At 48.4% G+C, this 19,383-nt stretch overlaps 1 protein-coding gene across 23 annotated transcripts in view; it reads right to left on the reverse strand.

Annotated features, from left to right (window-relative positions):
* Nucleotides 1–565: 565 nt before the first annotated feature.
* CLASP1 (cytoplasmic linker associated protein 1) overlaps nt 566–19,383 on the reverse strand; it is a 262,250-nt gene continuing 243,432 nt past the window's right edge. For 20 of the 23 annotated variants that reach the window (XM_032412342.1, XM_032412275.1, XM_032412268.1 and 17 more), the window contains 3 exons: nt 14,567–14,773; nt 12,944–13,060; nt 566–3,702 (listed from right to left, as the gene is read on the reverse strand). In XM_032412342.1, coding sequence (XP_032268233.1) covers nt 3,616–3,702; nt 12,944–13,060; nt 14,567–14,773 — 411 coding nt within the window. In that variant the 3' untranslated portion in view covers nt 566–3,615. The remainder of the gene's footprint in view (nt 3,703–12,943; nt 13,061–14,566; nt 14,774–19,383) is intronic. The other 3 variants (XM_032412333.1, XM_032412315.1, XM_032412306.1) reach the window with 1 other exon arrangement.

A 19,383-nucleotide genomic window follows, 5' to 3' on the forward strand; every position in this document is an offset into this window, starting at 1 on the left:
ATCTGGGCCCAGGCATTTGTGATCCTACCACCCTGCTGTCACAGGTCAAACAGGGGAAGGACGTGGTGGGCCACAGGGAAAGGGGGCTGAGTCATGGGGTGGTGGTACCTGAGGTACATCACAGTACACAATGGAAAACTCACCATCTTTTTTTTAGTAAAAGGCTTCAAAAAAGTGGATTGGTGCCCTCAGTGTCCTGCACGCATTCCTCCTAAGTCCATGCTCCGTCAGCTGCCAGGCGGCCCCCTCCCTCCAAGCCCTTCCCCGAGGTCTAGCCTGGTCCCAGCAGCAGCTCCTGAGCTGAGCTCCTGGGAGCTAACTTCTCTCTGCTCAGATAGCCCACCTGGGTCTTTAAGCACAACCCTGCAAGGTGGCAGCTCCTGAAAGCACTCAGGGCAGGCGGGACACTCCCCCTAGAGAGTGATGTGTTGACATTGAGAGAACTCCCTTGGTGGAGGCCCCTCAGATTCTTTACAAACGTGCCACCTTCTGGGGTCGGGGAGACGGGACAAGCCATCTACAGGATCCGGGGAGGAAAAAGACTGCTCCAGGGCAAGAAACTGAATTAAGTTTCATTTATTCTAGGGCAAACTCAAAAGGGTTTTTTTTGTTTTTTTTTTTAGCAAATCCTAGCACATTATTAACAAAAAAAATCTGTACATTTGCCATGATACACTTGAAAGTGAAACAAATAAGATATAAATACAGATATGGATGTAACATGAAAAGCCCCCAAAAAACAAAAACAAAACCCAAAAAACCCAACCTGGGGGTGTGGGGACCATGCGTGTGAACACAGTGCCGACAAAACTATTTTGGTGGCTGATAGTTTTCAGAGCGTTTTTTTTTTTTCATTTCCAAACATCATTGTTAGCAAAGTCCTGGTGGGATTCTACAAAGTTCTTACTTGCTGTTAACATGTAGTATTAATGCTTGATAAATAAAGGGCGGCAGGGAAAGAAAAAGACGGAGGACACCAGGATCAGCTGCATCACCTGCACAGGAGAGGAGAAGCCGGGGGGAGCCAGAGAGAGGCAGTCCCGGGCTGTCCGCGGCGCCGGCCCAGCGAAGCACACACGGTGTACTTGAAGGAAGCTGCATGCCCACCCTTGGCCTCAGCCTGCCGGCCGCACCGTGCCAAGTAGGAGCCGGGAGGGAAGCCGGCCCCAGCGGGAGGGAGGCTCGGGTGGGTGGGTTCGTCAGGGTCCTGGACGGTCAGGTGAACGGGGAGGCAAACACATTTCGCAGTTTTGGGTGCTTTGCTCTTTGTGGTGTTTGGGCCGAACAGGAGGCCTGCAGGGAGGCGGCGGCTGCGGCTGTCCAGGGTTCAGAGGGCGACGGCAGGCGCAGCTCCCTCCCCATGAGGTGGTGGCAGCATGCGAGTCTCCCCGGCAGCGAGGGCAGGGTTTTGACTGAGGCCAAGAGACCTGTAAGTGATTGTAGCTCTCTCTAGGTTGGGAGCCTGAAGGTTGGGGAAGTGACATTCAAGGCTAGCCCTTTGGGAGTACTGTGAGGACAACTCGGCAATGTTCAAGATTCTTCCCAACTGCAGGCGGCGGGGACCGGGAGACCAGGGAGTCAGAGAGTTCAAGGAGGAAGATGTTTCCAAACGCATCAGGTGTAAAAGAACTCATAAATAACCTAGCCAGAATGCACGTTTCTACAACAGAGGAGTAATCAAAAGGTGCCCTGACCCACTTGTCGAGTGTAAAAAGAAAATCCCATTAGTGAAATATTAACAAACGGTATTTATCAATGAAAGTAAGGCCTGGTCCTGCTATGTTCTGAGCCAAAAATAAGTCAATATTCAACCACTTAAAATGCACCCCTGAAGTTCCTTCAACAGCAGCAGTGGGGTACTTCCCTCCATGTGCAAGATACCCCCTGCGTGCGCGCGCGCACACACACACACACACACACACACACACACACGCTCTCTCTCAGTGAAGGCACCCTGGCTTCACTGTTCCTGGACCTTCATTTTCAGTGCCTAGTTCCAAATAAAGTATCTAAAATAAATTCCGAATGAAACTGAGTTTACGTGCGCTGCTACAGTGTCGCAACTTCCCACACAAGGCGGAGGGCCAGAGCAGGGGGGTCTGTGGAGTCCGCGGGGACCCCACGCAGTCTCTGTTCTCAGGGCTGCAGGCTGCAGGGGATTCTGCATCGGAACAGCAAACATCTCATTAAAAAAATACCACCAGAGCAGGCATTTTCCAGAAGGAAAAACCAGTTCCATTTAGACAGAGGATAGAAGCCTTTGCGATGACATCAAGGATTTCCATTTGGCTTTAAGAATTTTACTCAAAATGTATTTAACCAGATTCCAAATCTAGAGTTCCTTTTACTGGAGCAATCAAACCCTTAAGAAAAATTTGTAAGGGTAGTTTCTCTGATCATTTCTCATTGGAGAAAAGGAAACAGACTTTGAAACTGGGTTTCAAATCCTGTTTTTCTGCAATTTGCTAGCCGCCAAATTACTTTTTCCTTAAACAAGGAGGACTATTTCAACAGATGAGCAAGGAAGTACTTTTGTCCATAAAATTAAAAAAAAAAAAAAAGATTCTGATACTTGGCCTCTCTGGACTTTTCTTTGATCTTACTCCTATATTAAACCAAGAAGTCAAAACCGGGATGGCAGAGTTGCCATTTACCAGACTGACGGAGAACACTCCAGAACTGAGCAGCTGAGGCAGAGGCTGCGGGGGAGGCAGAGAGAGGGTGCTAAATCTACAACTCCGAACCACCAAGCACCAGGGTCAAGGCGGAGCCCTGTTAACAGAGTGTTCTCCCAAGAGCTGAGGAGTGGAACACTCACACACGCACCTGCTTCTGTACCCTCCAGCTTCATCGACGGCCACCTTAGGCACCCACGGACGGCTGCTACAGATTTACCTTGATTTTTGTGTTTGGATTTAAACGGAAGAAAGAATTCCTTCGACTGGAAGCTCTGGGCGGGGACATTGCGAGTAGAGTGTTCAGAGGGGCGGGGAGCCCATCCTGGAAGGAGCCTGCAGAGGGGGCCCTAGGCCTCCAGGCTAGATCGTGTACAAGCAGAATCCCACGTGGTTGTTATAAGACCGTCTTCAGGCTTTTCTCTGTTTCTTGCCAAGACTTGACTCACATTCTTAGTAGGTCTCACAATACAACTGAAAGACGTACGACCCTTTCCTGGCGTCACAGGCCGTATCCAGAAGGAAGTAAGTGAAGATGAGAGAGAAGCACAAATCAACATACCCTCCTCAAATGTTAGTAACTAAGAGAAAATGCTACTTTCTACCAAGTATTGGCCAGAGAGCTCCGATTTTTTGAAACTGCACCCCACACACATGGTTTTATGATCTCAGCAGGCTGTACGAGACGCGTTTAAGTATGGCTCTTTTCTTATTCCATTTGTTCCGTATGAGGACTGCAGTACAGGCCTTGCTTCCTTTACATTCAATACCAGTAAGATTCTACACAGAAGCTGCAAGGGACCAAAATACTGATTGTAATAAATATTTGCGGGCCTCCTTGTACTGACTGGGCAGCCGATGAGGGGGAGGGTGGGGGAAGGTCTCGGAGAGGCACCACCGACTGCTTCTAGGGCTACACGAAGAGACTCCGGCGCGGCCATTAGCTGTGTGTGGACACGTCGGATGAGGAGCTGCTGTTACTGTTCGTGGTCTGGGCCCTCTTTATATATAAGTTTAGTAGCTTCATCTGCAAAGAGAAGACACAAACACCATTAGCAGGAGGAAAGCAATCCGAGAGCAGACAACGAAAACCCAGGCGACAATAAGAAAACAGCATGTTCTGAGCGCCCAGGTGGCTCAGTCGTTAAGCGTCTGCCTTTGGCTCAGGTCATGATCCCAGGGTCCTGGGATCGAGTCCTACGTCGGGCTCCCTGCTCGGCGGGGAGTCTGCTTCCCCCTCTGCCTCTGCCCTCCCCCCTCTCATGCTCGCGCTCTCGAAAAGAAGTATCTTTAAAAAAAAAAAAAAAAGAAGAAAACAGTATGTTCCTTAGTTGAGAAATTTGTCATACGAACATTTACTGAGGGCCTACTGCTCATGCAGCACACGTGTGCCCTGGGGCGAGGGCCACAGCGGTGGGAGGAGGTCAGGGTCTAGAAGAGAGGGAGCGGCGATGGTTCTCCGGAACAGAATGGAAAGTGAGCCACAAGGGTGCCAGGGAAGCAGGTACATGAAGGGCAGAGGCACACATTCCAGGGGCGACTGCGGCCAATGGCTGCACGCAGCTGGTGCGGAAAGCGGGGCGCGGGCCCATGTGCCCCGGGGACGGCTAGGCTAAACAAGGCTGATCACATTAAGAACAAAAAGAAACAAGTATTTGTGGAAACAGAATGCCCATAAACATCCACATAACACACAACTTTTAAGATTGAGGGAATTATGAACTATTTCCCATCCACGGCTCTTTACCTGCCTTGCTCTAAACAGGCCATGCGGCTGGTCTCCAGAGGGACCCAGGAAGAGAGGCTCAGCATGTGGTGCACGAGAAAGCAGGCCCCCCATGACAAGCAGGAACTGGAACAGCCACTATACAGAGCTCCTAGGAGAGGCTAAGTCTCCCTGACGTATCACACCAAGGTAGAGGTAGAGAATGAAGTGAACAGCTGTGTCGTGTGTTTCTCCACAAAGGGAGTCCGCAGCAGGCGGTCTCAGGTCTGCTGCTTTTATTGCACAGTCCGCCCTGGGGTCCCCACACACCGGCCCCTGTAGCGCTGCCTTAGCCGCTTTAACTGAGCAGAGTACGACACAGGTTGCTTCTCCTTCCTCACCCCTTCAAGTTTTAAACCTTTAATTTTATTTTAAGATTTTATTTATTTATTTGAGAGAGAGAGAGAATGTGCATGAGTGGGGCAGAGGGAGAGGTAGAATCTCAAGCAGACTCCCTGCTGAGTGCAGAGCCGACGTGGGGCTCGATCCTGTGACCCTGAGATCATGACCTGAGCTGAAGCCAAAAGTCGGACACTCAACTGACTGAGCCATCCAGGCACCCCATGAGGGCAGTACCATCATTTTACACGGGGATTCTAATGTTCTAAGGTTCAGAGTGATACATCCAGGGCTGACCAGGTTCAAGGGAAATCCTATTCATCAGACAAAGTGGCAGCCTGAGCCTCAACAGATCCAGCACAGTCCTAGAACAACTCCACCATTAACTAGTTGTGTGACTTCAGGCAAAACATTTTCTGAACCTCAACTTCCCCTCCTGCAAAATGAAGAACAATGAGAACACTTCCATGTGCCTCCAGTAGCTCCTTACTCAGCAAACATGTCCTCCGAACACCCCTCTCCTACTCCTGCGCGAGTTGTCCTCGCTATCCCCTCCTGCAGCTCACCCCATGCTGCCAAGCCCCCCAGTTCAGTCCTGTTCTCCTCCAGGAGGCCTCCGCCTTTCCTCCTGCTCCTGTGGGCCCGCGACCCAGTCACTGGGTCAGCTAGGCTGGTCACTCCTGGGGGACTGTGCAGGCTTGTGTCAGTCCTGTCCCACCCCAGGGCAGGACGAAGTTTTGCTTTTCCCACATGCCTTAGGGGTATAGCGAAGAGAGCAGCTTCCTAACCCATACTTGCTGAATCAAAGAGTTGTTAAAGAAGAAAAAAATGTTCCAGAAGACAGGACAGTTCTATTTCTGTGAAAGGCTGGTTAAAAAGGAGTTGCTAAACACTGTTGTACTTATTTGCAATCAAAACCACTGAAGTAGATGGATAAAGAAGATGTGGTATACATATATATACACGATGGAATACTTCCCAGCCATCAAAACAAAAAATGAAATCTGGCCATTTGCAACGACGTGGATGGAACTAGAGGGTATTATGCTGAGTGAAATAAGTCAATCACAGAAAGACAAGTATCATATGATCTCACCGATATGTGGATTTTTTTTTTTTTTTTAAAGATTTTCTTTATTTGAGAGAGAGAGCACATGAGCAGGGGGAGGGTCAGAGGGAGAAGCAGATTCCCTGCTGAGCAGGGAGTCCAATGCGGGACTCGATCCAGGGACTCCAGGATCATGACCTGAGCTGAAGGCAGTTGCTTAACCAACTGAGCCACCCAGGTGCCCCTGATATGTGGAATTTAAGAAACAAAACAGAGGATCATAGGGGAAGGGAGGGAAAAATGAAACAAGACGAAACCAGAGAGGGAGACAAACCATAAGAGACTCTTAATCACAGGAAACAAACTGAGGGCTGCTGGAGGGGAGCAGGGTAGAGGAATGGGGTAACCGGGTGATGGGCATTAAGGAGGGTACGTGATGTAATGAGCACTGGGTGTTACATGCAACTATGAATCACTGACCTCTACCCCCAAAACTAATAATATATGTTAATTAATTGAAAAAACAAAAACAACACGAAAGTATCCACTAGCAACGTCCAGAACATAAGTGCAAGCCCAAGGAAAAGATGGTAAGAGAGTTAATGACGTGTACATGTTCAGTAGTTCACAAGGAGCTTTTACGGATTGCCATATTTGAGCCACACAAAGATCCTTTGAGGGAGGCAGCACAGGTTCTCCTATTTTACAAATGAAAAGGCTAGAGTTCACTTGCTCCATAAGCTGGCAGAAATTCAAATTACAGACTGTTATAACGTTAGGACGTCAGATGTAATCCCCACAGCAACCACTAAGAAAACAGCTACAGAATATACACAGAAATGAGAAGGGAACAGAAACGTTTCAGTACACAAAGCAAACACAAAAGGCAGTAATGCAGAAAAATGAGGGATAGAAACAGCTCTACAGCATATAGAAAACATATGCCCAAATGACAAAGGTCTCTCCTCCCCAGTAGTTACTTCCAATGGAGATGGTGAGACTCTCCAGTCACAAGACAGAGATCGGCAGGATGGGTGAGGAAAACATGGTCCCACTCTATGCTGTCTGTAAGACTCACTTTAGGGAAGACACAACGAGGTTGAAAGCAAAAGGCTGGAAAAAGACACCCCATGCGAACCGTAATCGACTGTGCAGGGGTGGTTGTGCTAATGATATTGGGCAAAATAGACTTTAAATCAAAAAAGTTTATAAGGGACCAAGAAAGTCCTTATATATTCACAACAGGTCAATACAACAAGAAGACAGACCAAGTACAGACATTTAAGTATATAGTAATAGGCCAGCGGAATATAAGAAGAAAACGCTGACAGAATTGAAAGGAGAAACAGTTTTACAGTAACAGCCGGAAACTTCAAGACTCCGTTCTTTTTTTAAGATTTTATTTATTTGACAGAGAAAGACACAGAGAGAGAGGGAACACAAGCAGGGGGAGTGGGAGAGGGAGAAGCAGGCCTCCCGCCAAGCAGGGAACCCGATGCAGGGCTCGATCCCAGGACCCCGGGATCATGACCTGAGCCGAAGGCAGATGCTTAACGACTGAGCCACCCAGGCGCTCCAAGACTCTGTTCTTAATAATGGAGAGAGCAACCAGAAAGAAGACAAAGAAATCAAAGACTTGCACACCACAACGAACCAACTAGATCTAACAGACACATCCAGAACACCCTACCCAACAACAGAATACACATTCTTCTCAAGAGCACACAGTCCATGCTCCAGAACAGGCTGTGTGTTAGGCCACAAATTAAGTCTCAATAGATTTACAAAGACAGATCCCATACAAAGTGTCTTCTCTGACCACAAGTGGATGAAGTGAAAAGTCAGTAAAGGAAAGAAAACTGAAATATTCACGAATTTGTGGAAACTGAACAACACACTGGTAAACAGCCAATGGGTCAAAGAAGAAATCACAAGGAAAATTAGAAGAGATCTTGAGACAAATGAAAACGAAAACACAACTTACCCAAACTTACAGGATGCAGCACACACAGCACAAAGAAGGAAATGTGTAGCCACAAATGCTTAGATTAAAACAGAAGGAAGAGCCCATAGCAATCACCTAACTTTACATCTTAAGGAAGTAGAAAGAGAATAAATTAAACCCAGAAGGAAGGAAATAATAAAGATTAGGACAGAGATAAAGAAAATAGAAAAACAACTTGAGAAAATCAATGAAACCAAATGCTGGTTCCTGGAAAAGATAAACAAAATCAACACAACTTTAGCTCAGTTACCTAAGAAAAAAGAAGACTCAAATTAGTAAAATCAGACACTAACGTGGGACATTACTACTAAACTCTACAGAAATAAAAAAGATTAGCGGCGCCTGCGTGGCTCAGTCGTTAAGCATCTGCCTTCGGCTCAGGTCATGATCTCAGGGTCCTGGGATCAAGTCCTGTGTTGGGCTCCCTGCTCAGCGGGAAGTCTGTTTCAACTCCCTCTACCTCTCCCCTCTGCTTGTTTTCTCTTTCTCTCTCTCAAATAAATAAATAAAATCTTTAAAAAAAAACAAGAAATAAAAAAGATTATAAGAGAACACTATGAATAAATGTACACCAACAAATTAGATAACCCAGATGAAACGGACACATTCCTAGAAACATCAAACCTACCAAGACCGAATCATGAAGAAAGAGAAAAGGCGAACAGACCTATAATTAGTAAGAAGACTGAATCAGTAACCAAAAATCTCATAGGCGGCAGCGGCCCTGCGGCAGACACAGAGATGCAGATCTGTGTGAAGAACCTGACGGCAAGACCAACATTCTCGAGGTCGAGCCATGACACCACTGAGATGTTAAAGCCAAAATCCACGACAAGGACGGCATCCCGCCCAACCAGGGCAAACAGCTGGAGGATGGCCGCACTGTCTCAGACTACAATATCCAGAAGGAGGCCACAGCTGTACTTGGAGCTTCACCTGCAGGGTGGCATCATCGAGCCTTCCCTCTGCCAGCTGGCCCAGAAACACAACTGCGACAAGATGATGTGCTGCAAGTGTTCTGCTCGCCTGCACCCCCGCGGTCACCTGCCACGGGAAGTGCGCCACACCAACAACCTGTGCCCCAAGAAGATCAAATAAGGCCCCTCCACCGGCTCTTCTTTTGCCTGCAGGGCCACCTCCTGCCAGAGCCCCGAGGCCCTGGGGGCCTCGATACAAGTTTTCCTTTCACTGACAGCAGTAAAACAGAAACAAAAACACAACAAAAAACTTCTTATAAAGAAAAGCCCTAGACCAGATGGCTTCCCTAATAAATTCTACCAAACATTTAGCAAACTAACACCAACCCTCTGCAAACTCTTCCATGAAATCGAAGATTAAGGAGCACTTCCAAACTCATGCTGTAAGGTCAGCATTGTCCTGATACCAAAGCCAGATGGAAGACAAGAACAGAAAACTACAAGTCAATATCTGTTATGAACACTGATATAAAAACCCTCAAGACGACTAGCAAGCAAACTGAATTCAATAGCATATTAAAAAGAGTATACACCATGGCCAAGTGGGATTTGTTCCTGAAATTCCCTGATAGCTCAACATATGAAAATCTAATCAATATAATACACCACATTAACAGAATGAAGGGAAAAAAACCACATGATCATTTCAATTGATGATGACAAAATTCAACACCCTTTGATAATAAAATTACTCAACAAACTAGGAATAGAAGGGAACTGCCTCAACATATCAAAATCTACATATGGGGAGCCTATGATGAACATTATGCTCAATGGTAAAAGACTGAAAGTGTTCTTGGAAGATCAAGAACAAGGCAAGGATGCTGACGTTCCCCACTTCTATTCAATTTGGTACTAGAAGTTCCAGCCAGAGCAATGAGACAAGAAAATAAAAGGCCTCCACACTGGAAAGAAGTAAAATAGTCTCGGGCGCCTGGGTGGCTCAGTTGGTTAAGCGACTGCCTTCGGCTCAGGTCATGATCCTGGAGTCCCTGGATCGAGTCCCACATCGGGCTCCCTGCTCGGCAGGGAGTCTGCTTCTCCCTCTGACCCTCCCCCCTCTCATGTGCTCTCTCTCATTCTCTCTCTCTCAAATAAATAAATAAAATCTTTAAAAAAAAAAAAAAAGAAGTAAAATAGTCTCTATTCATAGATGATGAAAGATCTTATATGTGGAAAATCCTAATGATTCCCCCCAAAACACCCTGCTAAGACTAATACATTTAGCAAAGTAGTAGGATATAAAATCGTCAGTTAATGGAGAGAGGGTAGTCTTTTCAACAAATGGTGCCGTGGAAACTGGATATCCACATGCAAAGGAATGAGATTGGAGCATCACCTAATGCCATACAAAAATTAATTCAAAATGGACCAGAGACCTGCATGTGTGAGTTAAATTATAAAACTCTTAGAAGAAAACACAGGGCAGAAGCTTCACAACACTGGATTTGTCACTGATTTCTTGGATATGACACCAAGATCACTGGCAACAAAACAACAGATAAATTGGACTTCATGAAAATTAAAAAATTTTACGCATCAAAAGACAGGGATTAATATTCAAAATATACAGAGAACTTCTAACTAAAACTCAACAATTAAAAAACAACAAACCCCAATTCAAAATGGACAAAGGACTTGAGTAGATATTTCCCCAAAGATACACCAAGCAGCCAACAGAACATATGGCCGCCAGCCAGTGGGATGGCTACCATCAAAAAAAGAGAAAACAAATGCTGGTGAGTATGTGGAGAAACTGGAGCCCTTGGGTGCTGTTCTTGGGACTGTAAAAGGGCACAGCCACCGTGGAAAAGTTATTATAACATTCAGCAATTCCAGTCCTGCATAGATAACCCAAAAGAACTGAAAGTCAGGTCTCAAAGACGTATCTGTACACACATATTCATAGCACCACTACTCCCAACAGACACAAGGTGGAAAGAACAAGTGTCCGTTACCAAAAAATGGATCAGCAAGCTGTTGTATGTACATATAATGGAACATTATTTAGCCTCAAAAGGGAAGGACATTCTGGCACATGCTACCGCAAGGATGAACCTCAAGGACCATTATTCTAAGTGAAATATGCCAGTTGTAAAAAGACAAATGATTCCACTTTTATGAGGCACCTCAGTAGTCAAATTCATAGAGACGAAAATAGAACAGTGGTGGCCAGGGGCCGGGAAGAGGGATAATAAGGAATTACTACTCAATGGGTACAGAGTATTGGTTTTACAAGATGAAAAAAGTTCTGGAGGTGATGGTCACACAGCAATGGGAATGTACTTACTACTGGTAAACTGTACACTCAAAAATGGTAAAGATAGCAAATTGTACGTTATGTGTATTCTGCCATAATTTAAAAAAAAATCAGAAAAAGAAAAGAAAGCTTGTTCAAGGTCCTAGAGCTAGCTGAGAAGTGGGAGACGGCGACCAGAGGGCAGGCTATCTGACCCAGAGACGGTGTTGCTCTCAAAATGCCCCCACGCGTTCCTGTTGCGTCCTTGCATCGGGCCTTTCTCTACAGAGAAACACGAATTCTTTTTGTTTCTAGTCTAACGGACTTAGCGCCATGTCTGTCAGCTACCGATTTTTGGTGGTGGAGATGTATATCTGAGTCTACAAAGTTCGTATTACCACACTAGAGTTACCACGTCTAACGCCTGTAACAGGATGGATCGGGCTAGCAAAGCAGAACGGTGCGAGGGCCGGCCTTCCTAAGCCCTCTGAGTGGACTCAAGCTGTAACGGGTTCCAGACCCAAGGCCACCACTGAAAGGAGCCCCAGCAGGTCGGCCACCGGACAGGGATGAGAAAACACCTGTATCTTCTCAGTCCATTATTAGTGGGGTCACACGAGACGATGGGACAGTTGCTTTACTGAGGAAAATGAAAATTGCCAGACAAAACCGGGGTCTAATACGATTTGGGGATGAATTTTAAAGGTTGAATTTCCTTTGTAAATACTGTCTTCTAGCCCTCACTGCTGGTGACTCTTGGCTCAGTATTTTTCAGGTCATGGCTAGGGCAGGGATCAGTGAGGAGCCTTTTTGTAGGAGGAAGTGGAAAATGGAATCAGGCGAAGTAGCCCCCAAATCATTTTTCCACAGCCGCCTCACTCACACCTTCCGACCCAGCGGCTTATTTCTGTCTGCAAGAAGAGTCAAGTGTCTCCTTCTGGATCGGTGGTTCTCAAGCAGGGTGATTCTGCCCCCCAGGGGCGATCTGGCCATGTGCAGATTTAATGGGGATGACGACATCTGATGGTGGGGGTGCTACTGGAATCTACAGACGGCAGTCAGGAGCGCTGCCGATCTTCCTACGATGCCCAGGACAAGCCCCGACAACGAAGTGGCCCGAAGTGTCAGTGGTGCTGAGGGGCAAGTCCTGCTTGGACAGAGGCGGGCAAGCTGGCTTTGCCAGAACTCTCGGGGAGCAAGGCTCACCAGCTGTGTCGGAGGAACTGCTCTATTTGGAAAGAAACGGGGCACTACTTGTTGATTCCTTCCTTCATAAGGAGCACGCCAGGCACCCCTAGCTTCACGGTTTTTAATCCAGAATGCCGCCAGGGTGTTTTGAACTCCATGTTGATGCATGTCCCCCAGGGGCAGTCCCTGGAGTAGCCTCGCCACCAGGCAGGAGGCCTGCAAGGCCCGGGAGTTCAAGCTGCCGCTCCCCCGCCCTGCCTCTCCTGCCGAAGTTCGGGGCATCCACCTGCTCTCACCTGGCAGGCTCTTCAGATTTTAAGTTTATTTTTAAACCAATAAGCACTCTCAGCTGCAATGAGCCAATGGGCCTTTTGCTCCACATCTAGCCCCCGATTCCAGGAAACTCTGAAAGGAACGTGAGAGGCAGCATAGGGAGGGAAAAGCTGAGCTGTGTGTGCCCTTGGGCAGTTAAATGTGGGATAACTGTCCTTGTCCCACAGGGATGTTGTCATGAACGAACGCATCAACACACGCAAGTGCAGCCAACAGCGTCCGGGACCCGGGACCCGGGACTCAGCAAGCACCAGGCGAGAGCCTGTGATCGTGACTGCTGATGCCCCCGAGGGACCCCGGCTGTCTGGAGGCCAGAGCCGCAGCCAAGCAGACCTGTGACGGCCGGCAGAGCCCAGGTGTAACACTATACATACCTTGCTCCCCGTGAGCTGTGCGAGGTGAGGTTTCAGCTCTTCTCCAATTACAGAATAAATTGCCACTAAGCAAAACACGCTGGCCTTACGCACGCTGCTTTCGGTGTTGTCATAACCCTACAAAGTCAGAGGGGACACAAAAAGGACATGAGATCAAAGGTCTGCTTCACAGTCAATGTCTCATCCACACTTCCACGAATGCCCTCACAGTTCACCCGTGGACTTGTTGCCAACAACCATGGCGCACCTGAGGTCTGCCACGGAGCCCAGAGAGGCCAAAACCTCATGGGGTCGAGAATGCGCTGGCGCCTGGGGCTGGAAGCGGGCGGCTGGCCCGCCTGCGCATGGGGTGCCGTTCTACCGGAGCTGTCGCAGCAGCGCCTCCCGACACGCGTGCGCCAGACAGCGGGAGAGCAGTTAGCTCACTTCTCTCACATTTCTCCCAACGGTAAAGCCAATCTTTTTTTTTTTTTGAAAAAAAGAGACAGAGCACGCAAGCACGAGCATGTGGTGCGGGGGAGCAGAGGGAGAGGGAGAAGCAGGCTCCCCACCGAGCAGGGAAGCCCCGACCAAGGGGCTCCATCCCAGGACCCTGGGATCATGACCCGAGCCGAAGGCAGACGCTGAACCGACTGAGCCACCCAGGCATCACCCGGGTAAAACAAATCTTGTGTGAAAATGCCTTTTAAGAAATGAGAACTGCATCCCTCACTCTTGTGGGCAGAACCTCTGTGCCAGCCAAAAATGGCTGGGGAACGTCCAGACCCACATCCTCTACAACTGGGCCTCAATCTACCTGTTGGCCTGGCCCCTGCCCCACACTCAAATGGGACTACCTGCTGCTCTCCAAGCAGCCCTGAGGATTTTTCAGGCTGTATTTAAACTCCAAGCCAAGTGCTTGGCAAGCAGAGTATTTATTAAATTGTGAAGCTGGGTTCTCCCTACCTTCCCCCTGAAATCTTGCTCTCCTTCCAGGGTCTGACTCTAAACTGGCTCCTAGGTGAGCCCTCCCCTCTCCACTACCCCAGCCCCGAAAACACCCCTCGGCCTCTGATCTCGGAAACCTCCACTCGTACCTACAGTAACGGCGCGTGGTGCCCCCATCTAGAGCCGCCTGCACGGCTGCACCGGGTCCCATGGCACGCTGAAACACCCTCGGGATCGTGCCGCAGCACCATAAAACATCTCTTCTCTTCCAGAGTCTAACGCAATGCCTCACACTTAAAAGGCTTTCAAGAAGTGTTTGCTGGAGAGGAGAGCAAGGACCTGTACCTGATCCACGGCCCGCCTTGCCCAGGGCTGGGGCCCACAGATGTGCAATAAGGGTTTGCCGAAGGAACGAACAACAACAAAAACGACCAAAATATATTTATAGTAAACAGAAAGCTCATTCTGGGAGCCACAGTTCTAATCCGCCAGGAAGATCGTCCTGCTACATTCAGGGGAGGCGTCAGAAAACAGAAGACGTGGGGCGTCCAAGCCATACAGCTGCACAGGTTCCTAAAAGCACAGGCCGGCGCTGCCTTTCCCTCCCCGCCCCTGGGGTGCACGAGGAGAGCAAAGCCCCCACACGCCCCTCCCCGGCCTCACAGCCCCGGGCAGACAGCCGCCGGGAGGGCCCACCTGTAGCAAGCCCGGGATGATGTCGGCGAGGAGCTGCAACAAGGACTCCTTGGCGATCCTCTCGACGACTTTGGTCTGCATCTTGATGGCGGCGAGGTTGATGGGGTAGTCGGCCGTCTGGATGATGGGACAGAGGACTTTGATGCACTGCTCCGGGTGGATGGAGCTGGCCAGCGTGGACGCCGCCTCCTCGGCCGCACGCACCACCTGAAACACCAGGTCCCCCACACGAGTGAGCTCCCAAAGACCAAGTCACACCGCCGCCTAACTTCGGAAGCCAGACCATAGACTTCACCTGATGTCTCTGGTTAATTTTGTACAAGGAAGTAAAAGCAGAGTGGTTTGGAGGGTGATTTTACAGGGGATAGGGGGCATGGGAAGGCACGCGTGGGGATTCTGCCAGAAACCTTGGAAAAGTGGTTCTCCAAGTGCTGCCTCCCCCTGCAGCAGCAGCATTCCTGAGAACATGCTAGAAATGCAACTTCCCTGGCCCCAACCCGGACTGGTTGAATCAGAGACTGGGGGCGTGGGGGGGTGGGGGGGCGGAGCCCAGCAAGCTGTTTTGGTTTTTTTTTTTTTTTTCTTAATTTATTTGACAGGGCGCCTGGGTGGCTCAGTCAGTTAAGCATCCGACTCTTGGTTTCGGCTCAGGTCTTGATCCCAGGCTCCTGGGATCAAGCCCCACGGCGGGCTCCCTGCTCAGCGGGGAGTCTGCTTCTCCCTCTGACCCTATCTCTGCTTGTGCTCTGTCAAATAAATAAATTTTAAAAAGTCTTTAAAAATTTATCTGAGAGACAGAGAGAAAGCGCATGTGCGAGTGGGCGGGGAGGGGCAGAGGGAGAGAGAGAATCTCAAGCAGACTCCCCGCTGAGTGTAAAGCCTGATGCAGGGCTTGAGCTCACCACTCTGAGATCATGACCTGAGCCAAAACCAAGAGTTGGATGCTTAACTGACTGAGCCACCCAGGCGCCCCCCAGCAAGCTGTTTTAATACTAAGCACTTGGGAGAGTCTCCCATACAGGAAAATTTGAGAGTCTCTGCCCTCGAAGATTAGGAGCTAAAAATAAATATAAATGCTTGTGGGACATCATCCGCAATTAAAACAACTAGAGAGAAGCCTAGAAGAAAAATCAGAATGGCTTCAATACTTAGGATTCCATGGAAGCGCCTAATTGTAAAGCAGTTGGGGAGGCTCAGAAAGAATTCCGGGTTTTCCTGTGAGGAGATTCTTTTTTTTTTTTTCATTAACATAAAATGTATTATTTGTTTCAGAGGTACAGGTCTGTGATTCATCAGTCTTACACAATTCACATTGCTCACCCTAGCACATACCCTTCCCAATGTCCATCACCCAGCCACCCCATCCCTCCCACCCCCCTCCACTCCAGCAACCCTCAGTTTGTTTCCTGAAATTAAGAGTCTCTTATGGTTTGTCTCCCTCTCTGGTTTCATCTTATTTCATTTTTCCCCCTGTGAGGAGATTCTTATGGGAAGTTCCTTTTCCAAGAATCTGTGCTGGTATCACCCTCACCTTGCATTCTGAAAGAGGTGCATGAAATGGCCACCTCATGGCCAAAGGAGCAGCCGCTGACCTCTGAAAAGGTCACAGTGCACTAGAATACACTAAGTATTTGTACTAGAGGCCACCAGAAGGGCCGCAAAAACCCTCTGTAATAAAGGTAGAAATTAAATGCGAAACCCAGCAAGGAACAAAGAGCGTGGGCTCTGGACTTCGGTGGCAAACCCCAGCCACGCCATTCACAAGTGCTAAACCCCCATCTCCTTATCTGTAAGATGGGGATACCTCTCAAATACCATTTGATAAGTAGTATCAGAGTGTACTATTCAGTAGATGAAAGTTACTCCTATTAATAGCACAGGGCTATATATATAAATGATCAACAAAAACACCAGGCTGTAAACATGTATGCATTTTCTTATGAAATGTAATGAAAATCTACTACTTTTCTCCTACTGCCCTGCCCTGGACTGGTCATTCCACCCAGATTCTTCTCTGCTTTGTGTTCTGCTATTTGAAACAAGTCAGCTCTGTCTTTAACTCAGCAAGAAGACCAAGGTTATCACCTCAAGCCTTCAATCACCCCAGTGCTCTCGTGATTGAAGCAAAGATTGACCAACAAAAACAGCAGACAGACCATCTGGAAGACATCTTCTAGACCTAGGCAAGAGTGGGCTAAGACATCGGGGCTTACAAGCCAGGGAGGATAGGACGCACGGACCGCATGAGGTCACTGCAGGGCCCTGACTGAGGCACTGCCCCCCAGAGCCCCAGCTCCTCTCTCTAGGAGGGACAGGGTCAGATCTCAGGGCGCTGCGGTCATGGCTTCGGGACAAGACGCAGCCCAGCCTTGTGTTCAGTGTGGGCTACGCTACCCCATGAACAGGACTCATTTCCCGGAGTGTACCTCAGCGGTCTGCGTGTCTGCTTTGCTCTCTGAACAGTAATGGGAAATCCTTTCAACACAAGGGGGCTGAATTCATCTCATTTAAAAATTGGTATTAAGACTGGTCATGCTGCATTAACGGTGGAAGTTCCACCTTGGCTACTCATGTCCCAACACCTGGCATTTAACACTATGAAAAACCTGGAAGGAAATGCACGAAATGTTCACTCACTATCTCAGAGTGGTAAGATTATGGGTCATTTTATTTTCTTCTTCATATTTTTTATATTGAAAAATTGCAATGAGCATCATAGTACTGTTCATAGCAAGGAGAATGTGTTCATAAAAATTTACTTCAAGTGTTTTTTTGAGATCAGGGAAAGTTAACAATGCAGCCCTTGGTTCATGGGGAGCAGGGAGGATGGGGTGCTGGCGGCCCATCATCTTCCAGAACTGAATCTGAACCCTGGCATGGAGTCACACTCCCTGGGTGTTAGCTGAGTGTGGTGCCTCTGTATTTATAATACAGGATATCATTACGATCACCATAATAAATATTGTTATCTCTGTTTATCTCCTATGTTTCCATAAGCTCTAAACTAAAAACTAGAAAACTAGTTAAACTAGAAAACTGCTAAACTAGAAAACTCACTGTCCTTCAAACACACGTGGTTGACCATGTGCCCTCCTTGACCAGCAGAAAGATCTTTTTCCTCAACTCCTAGAGTTTTTCCTCTATTGCTGGCACCTATTACAGGTTGCTTTGCATTCTTGCCAACATTTTCATGTGTGCCCCCTTCCTCCCAAACAGGCTGCAAAGGCCTAGTAGACAGGGGCTGGGGCATTTCCTTTGTACCACAAAGTACACTGTAAGGCTGGATATTTACCAGGTGTGCAACACTTCCAGATGGACTGAATTTCATTCTGTCTTCCTGAGGATAGGTTTCTATTTAAAGAGGCCCTGCCTTCTTGAATTCTCAAAGTTCTCTTTCTTTCTTATTAGAGGCCTTTTGAACTTTCCCTGGGAGGGCCTGCTATCTCCTTAAAGCATTGACCAAAGTCTAGGTGTCTCATTCAATAAGCTCACGCCCCCATCACCTGGCCAGCATGCTCATGGACACAACGCATACTCTGTGGGGGCAAAGATTGGGATTATGTATTAATCATTTCAGGAGTCAAAACGGGGACCCTGATCAGCATGGTTCAAGGATGAATACTGTGTACATGTGAGAAGACAGGTATCAAGAACATCACAATTTATCTGTGCTTATTATTATTTATATCATGCAAAGCACTAGAGAGAGAAAAGAATCTTACTCTTAATAAACCCATAAGAGCAATGTCCCTTTCATACCACCATTCCTCTGCCTTCTGTTTTGTGCTCTGTGTATACATTCATTTACTCCTTGTGTCAGGGACTGAGCTCAGAGCTCAGGCCACAGGCGTGAGGACGATGGCTGGGGGCCCAGCCCTCACGGTGCTGGACTGGGGTGGGGGGTGGGGGGCGGTCCGTGCAGAGGGGCAGCATGAGGATGCAAAGCCCCAGGAAGTGGTGGACCAGGCCACAGAAGCAGGCAGGGGCCAGATGGCGGGGAGCTGCCGCCTGCAGAGCGTCCTGCCATTGGCCAGGATTAGATGAAAGAAAGTTGGTGAGGGACGGGACGCAGAATGAGCATCTGTGGAACGCATCCTGGGTGTTCTGTGGGGATGCCTCCAGATCAAGGGCCCCTGGTCACGCAGAGCCAGCCCACCATGTCTCCACCTCCTCTACAGTATGTGAGCGGTCTGGGTGAGCCAGGCGGCGAGCTCAGCCTTCCCAGGCACCTTGACACAAGCGGGCAGACCGCCCTGTCCATAAGCATGAACTCAGTCAGTCACACTGATGACATCGCCCTCCACTTTACACACACGAGACAATTTAGAGAAAGCCCACTGTGATTTTCTCCTTGCCAACTCAATCTCCTGCCAAGGCGCAGCTTTTTCCACACACGTCCCCTGAAAGCAGAGTGCTGCGTGGCCCTGGTGGGCACGCATGACCTTCCACCTTTCACCTCAAGAAGGGCAGCTCCAGAGTTGTATGGACACATTCTCAGCCTCTGAGAGCAGCGGGTAGACAAACCTGAGTTCATTCCTCTGGCAAGACACTCAATTGGTCTGATAATTGGGCCTCAATTTTTTAAAAATTCTAAAATGGGGATATAAAAGGTATCAACTGTGACAGATACTGGAGTGAGATAACCTACAAACACCTGCAGCCAAGAGGCCACCGGGGGGCAGAGTGGAGCACCTGGGAGCTCTGGGGCTGCCAGAGAGCACAGCTCTGGCCACAGGACCCCTCTGACCAGGGCTAGCACCCACATCAAGTGGGTCTGCCATTGCCAAGAATCTCTCTAAAAAGCTAACCCAAAACTA

This window comes from Phoca vitulina, unplaced genomic scaffold (assembly GCF_004348235.1).
Source record: "Phoca vitulina isolate PV1807 unplaced genomic scaffold, GSC_HSeal_1.0 scaffold1, whole genome shotgun sequence".
Lineage (NCBI taxonomy): Eukaryota > Metazoa > Chordata > Mammalia > Carnivora > Phocidae > Phoca > Phoca vitulina.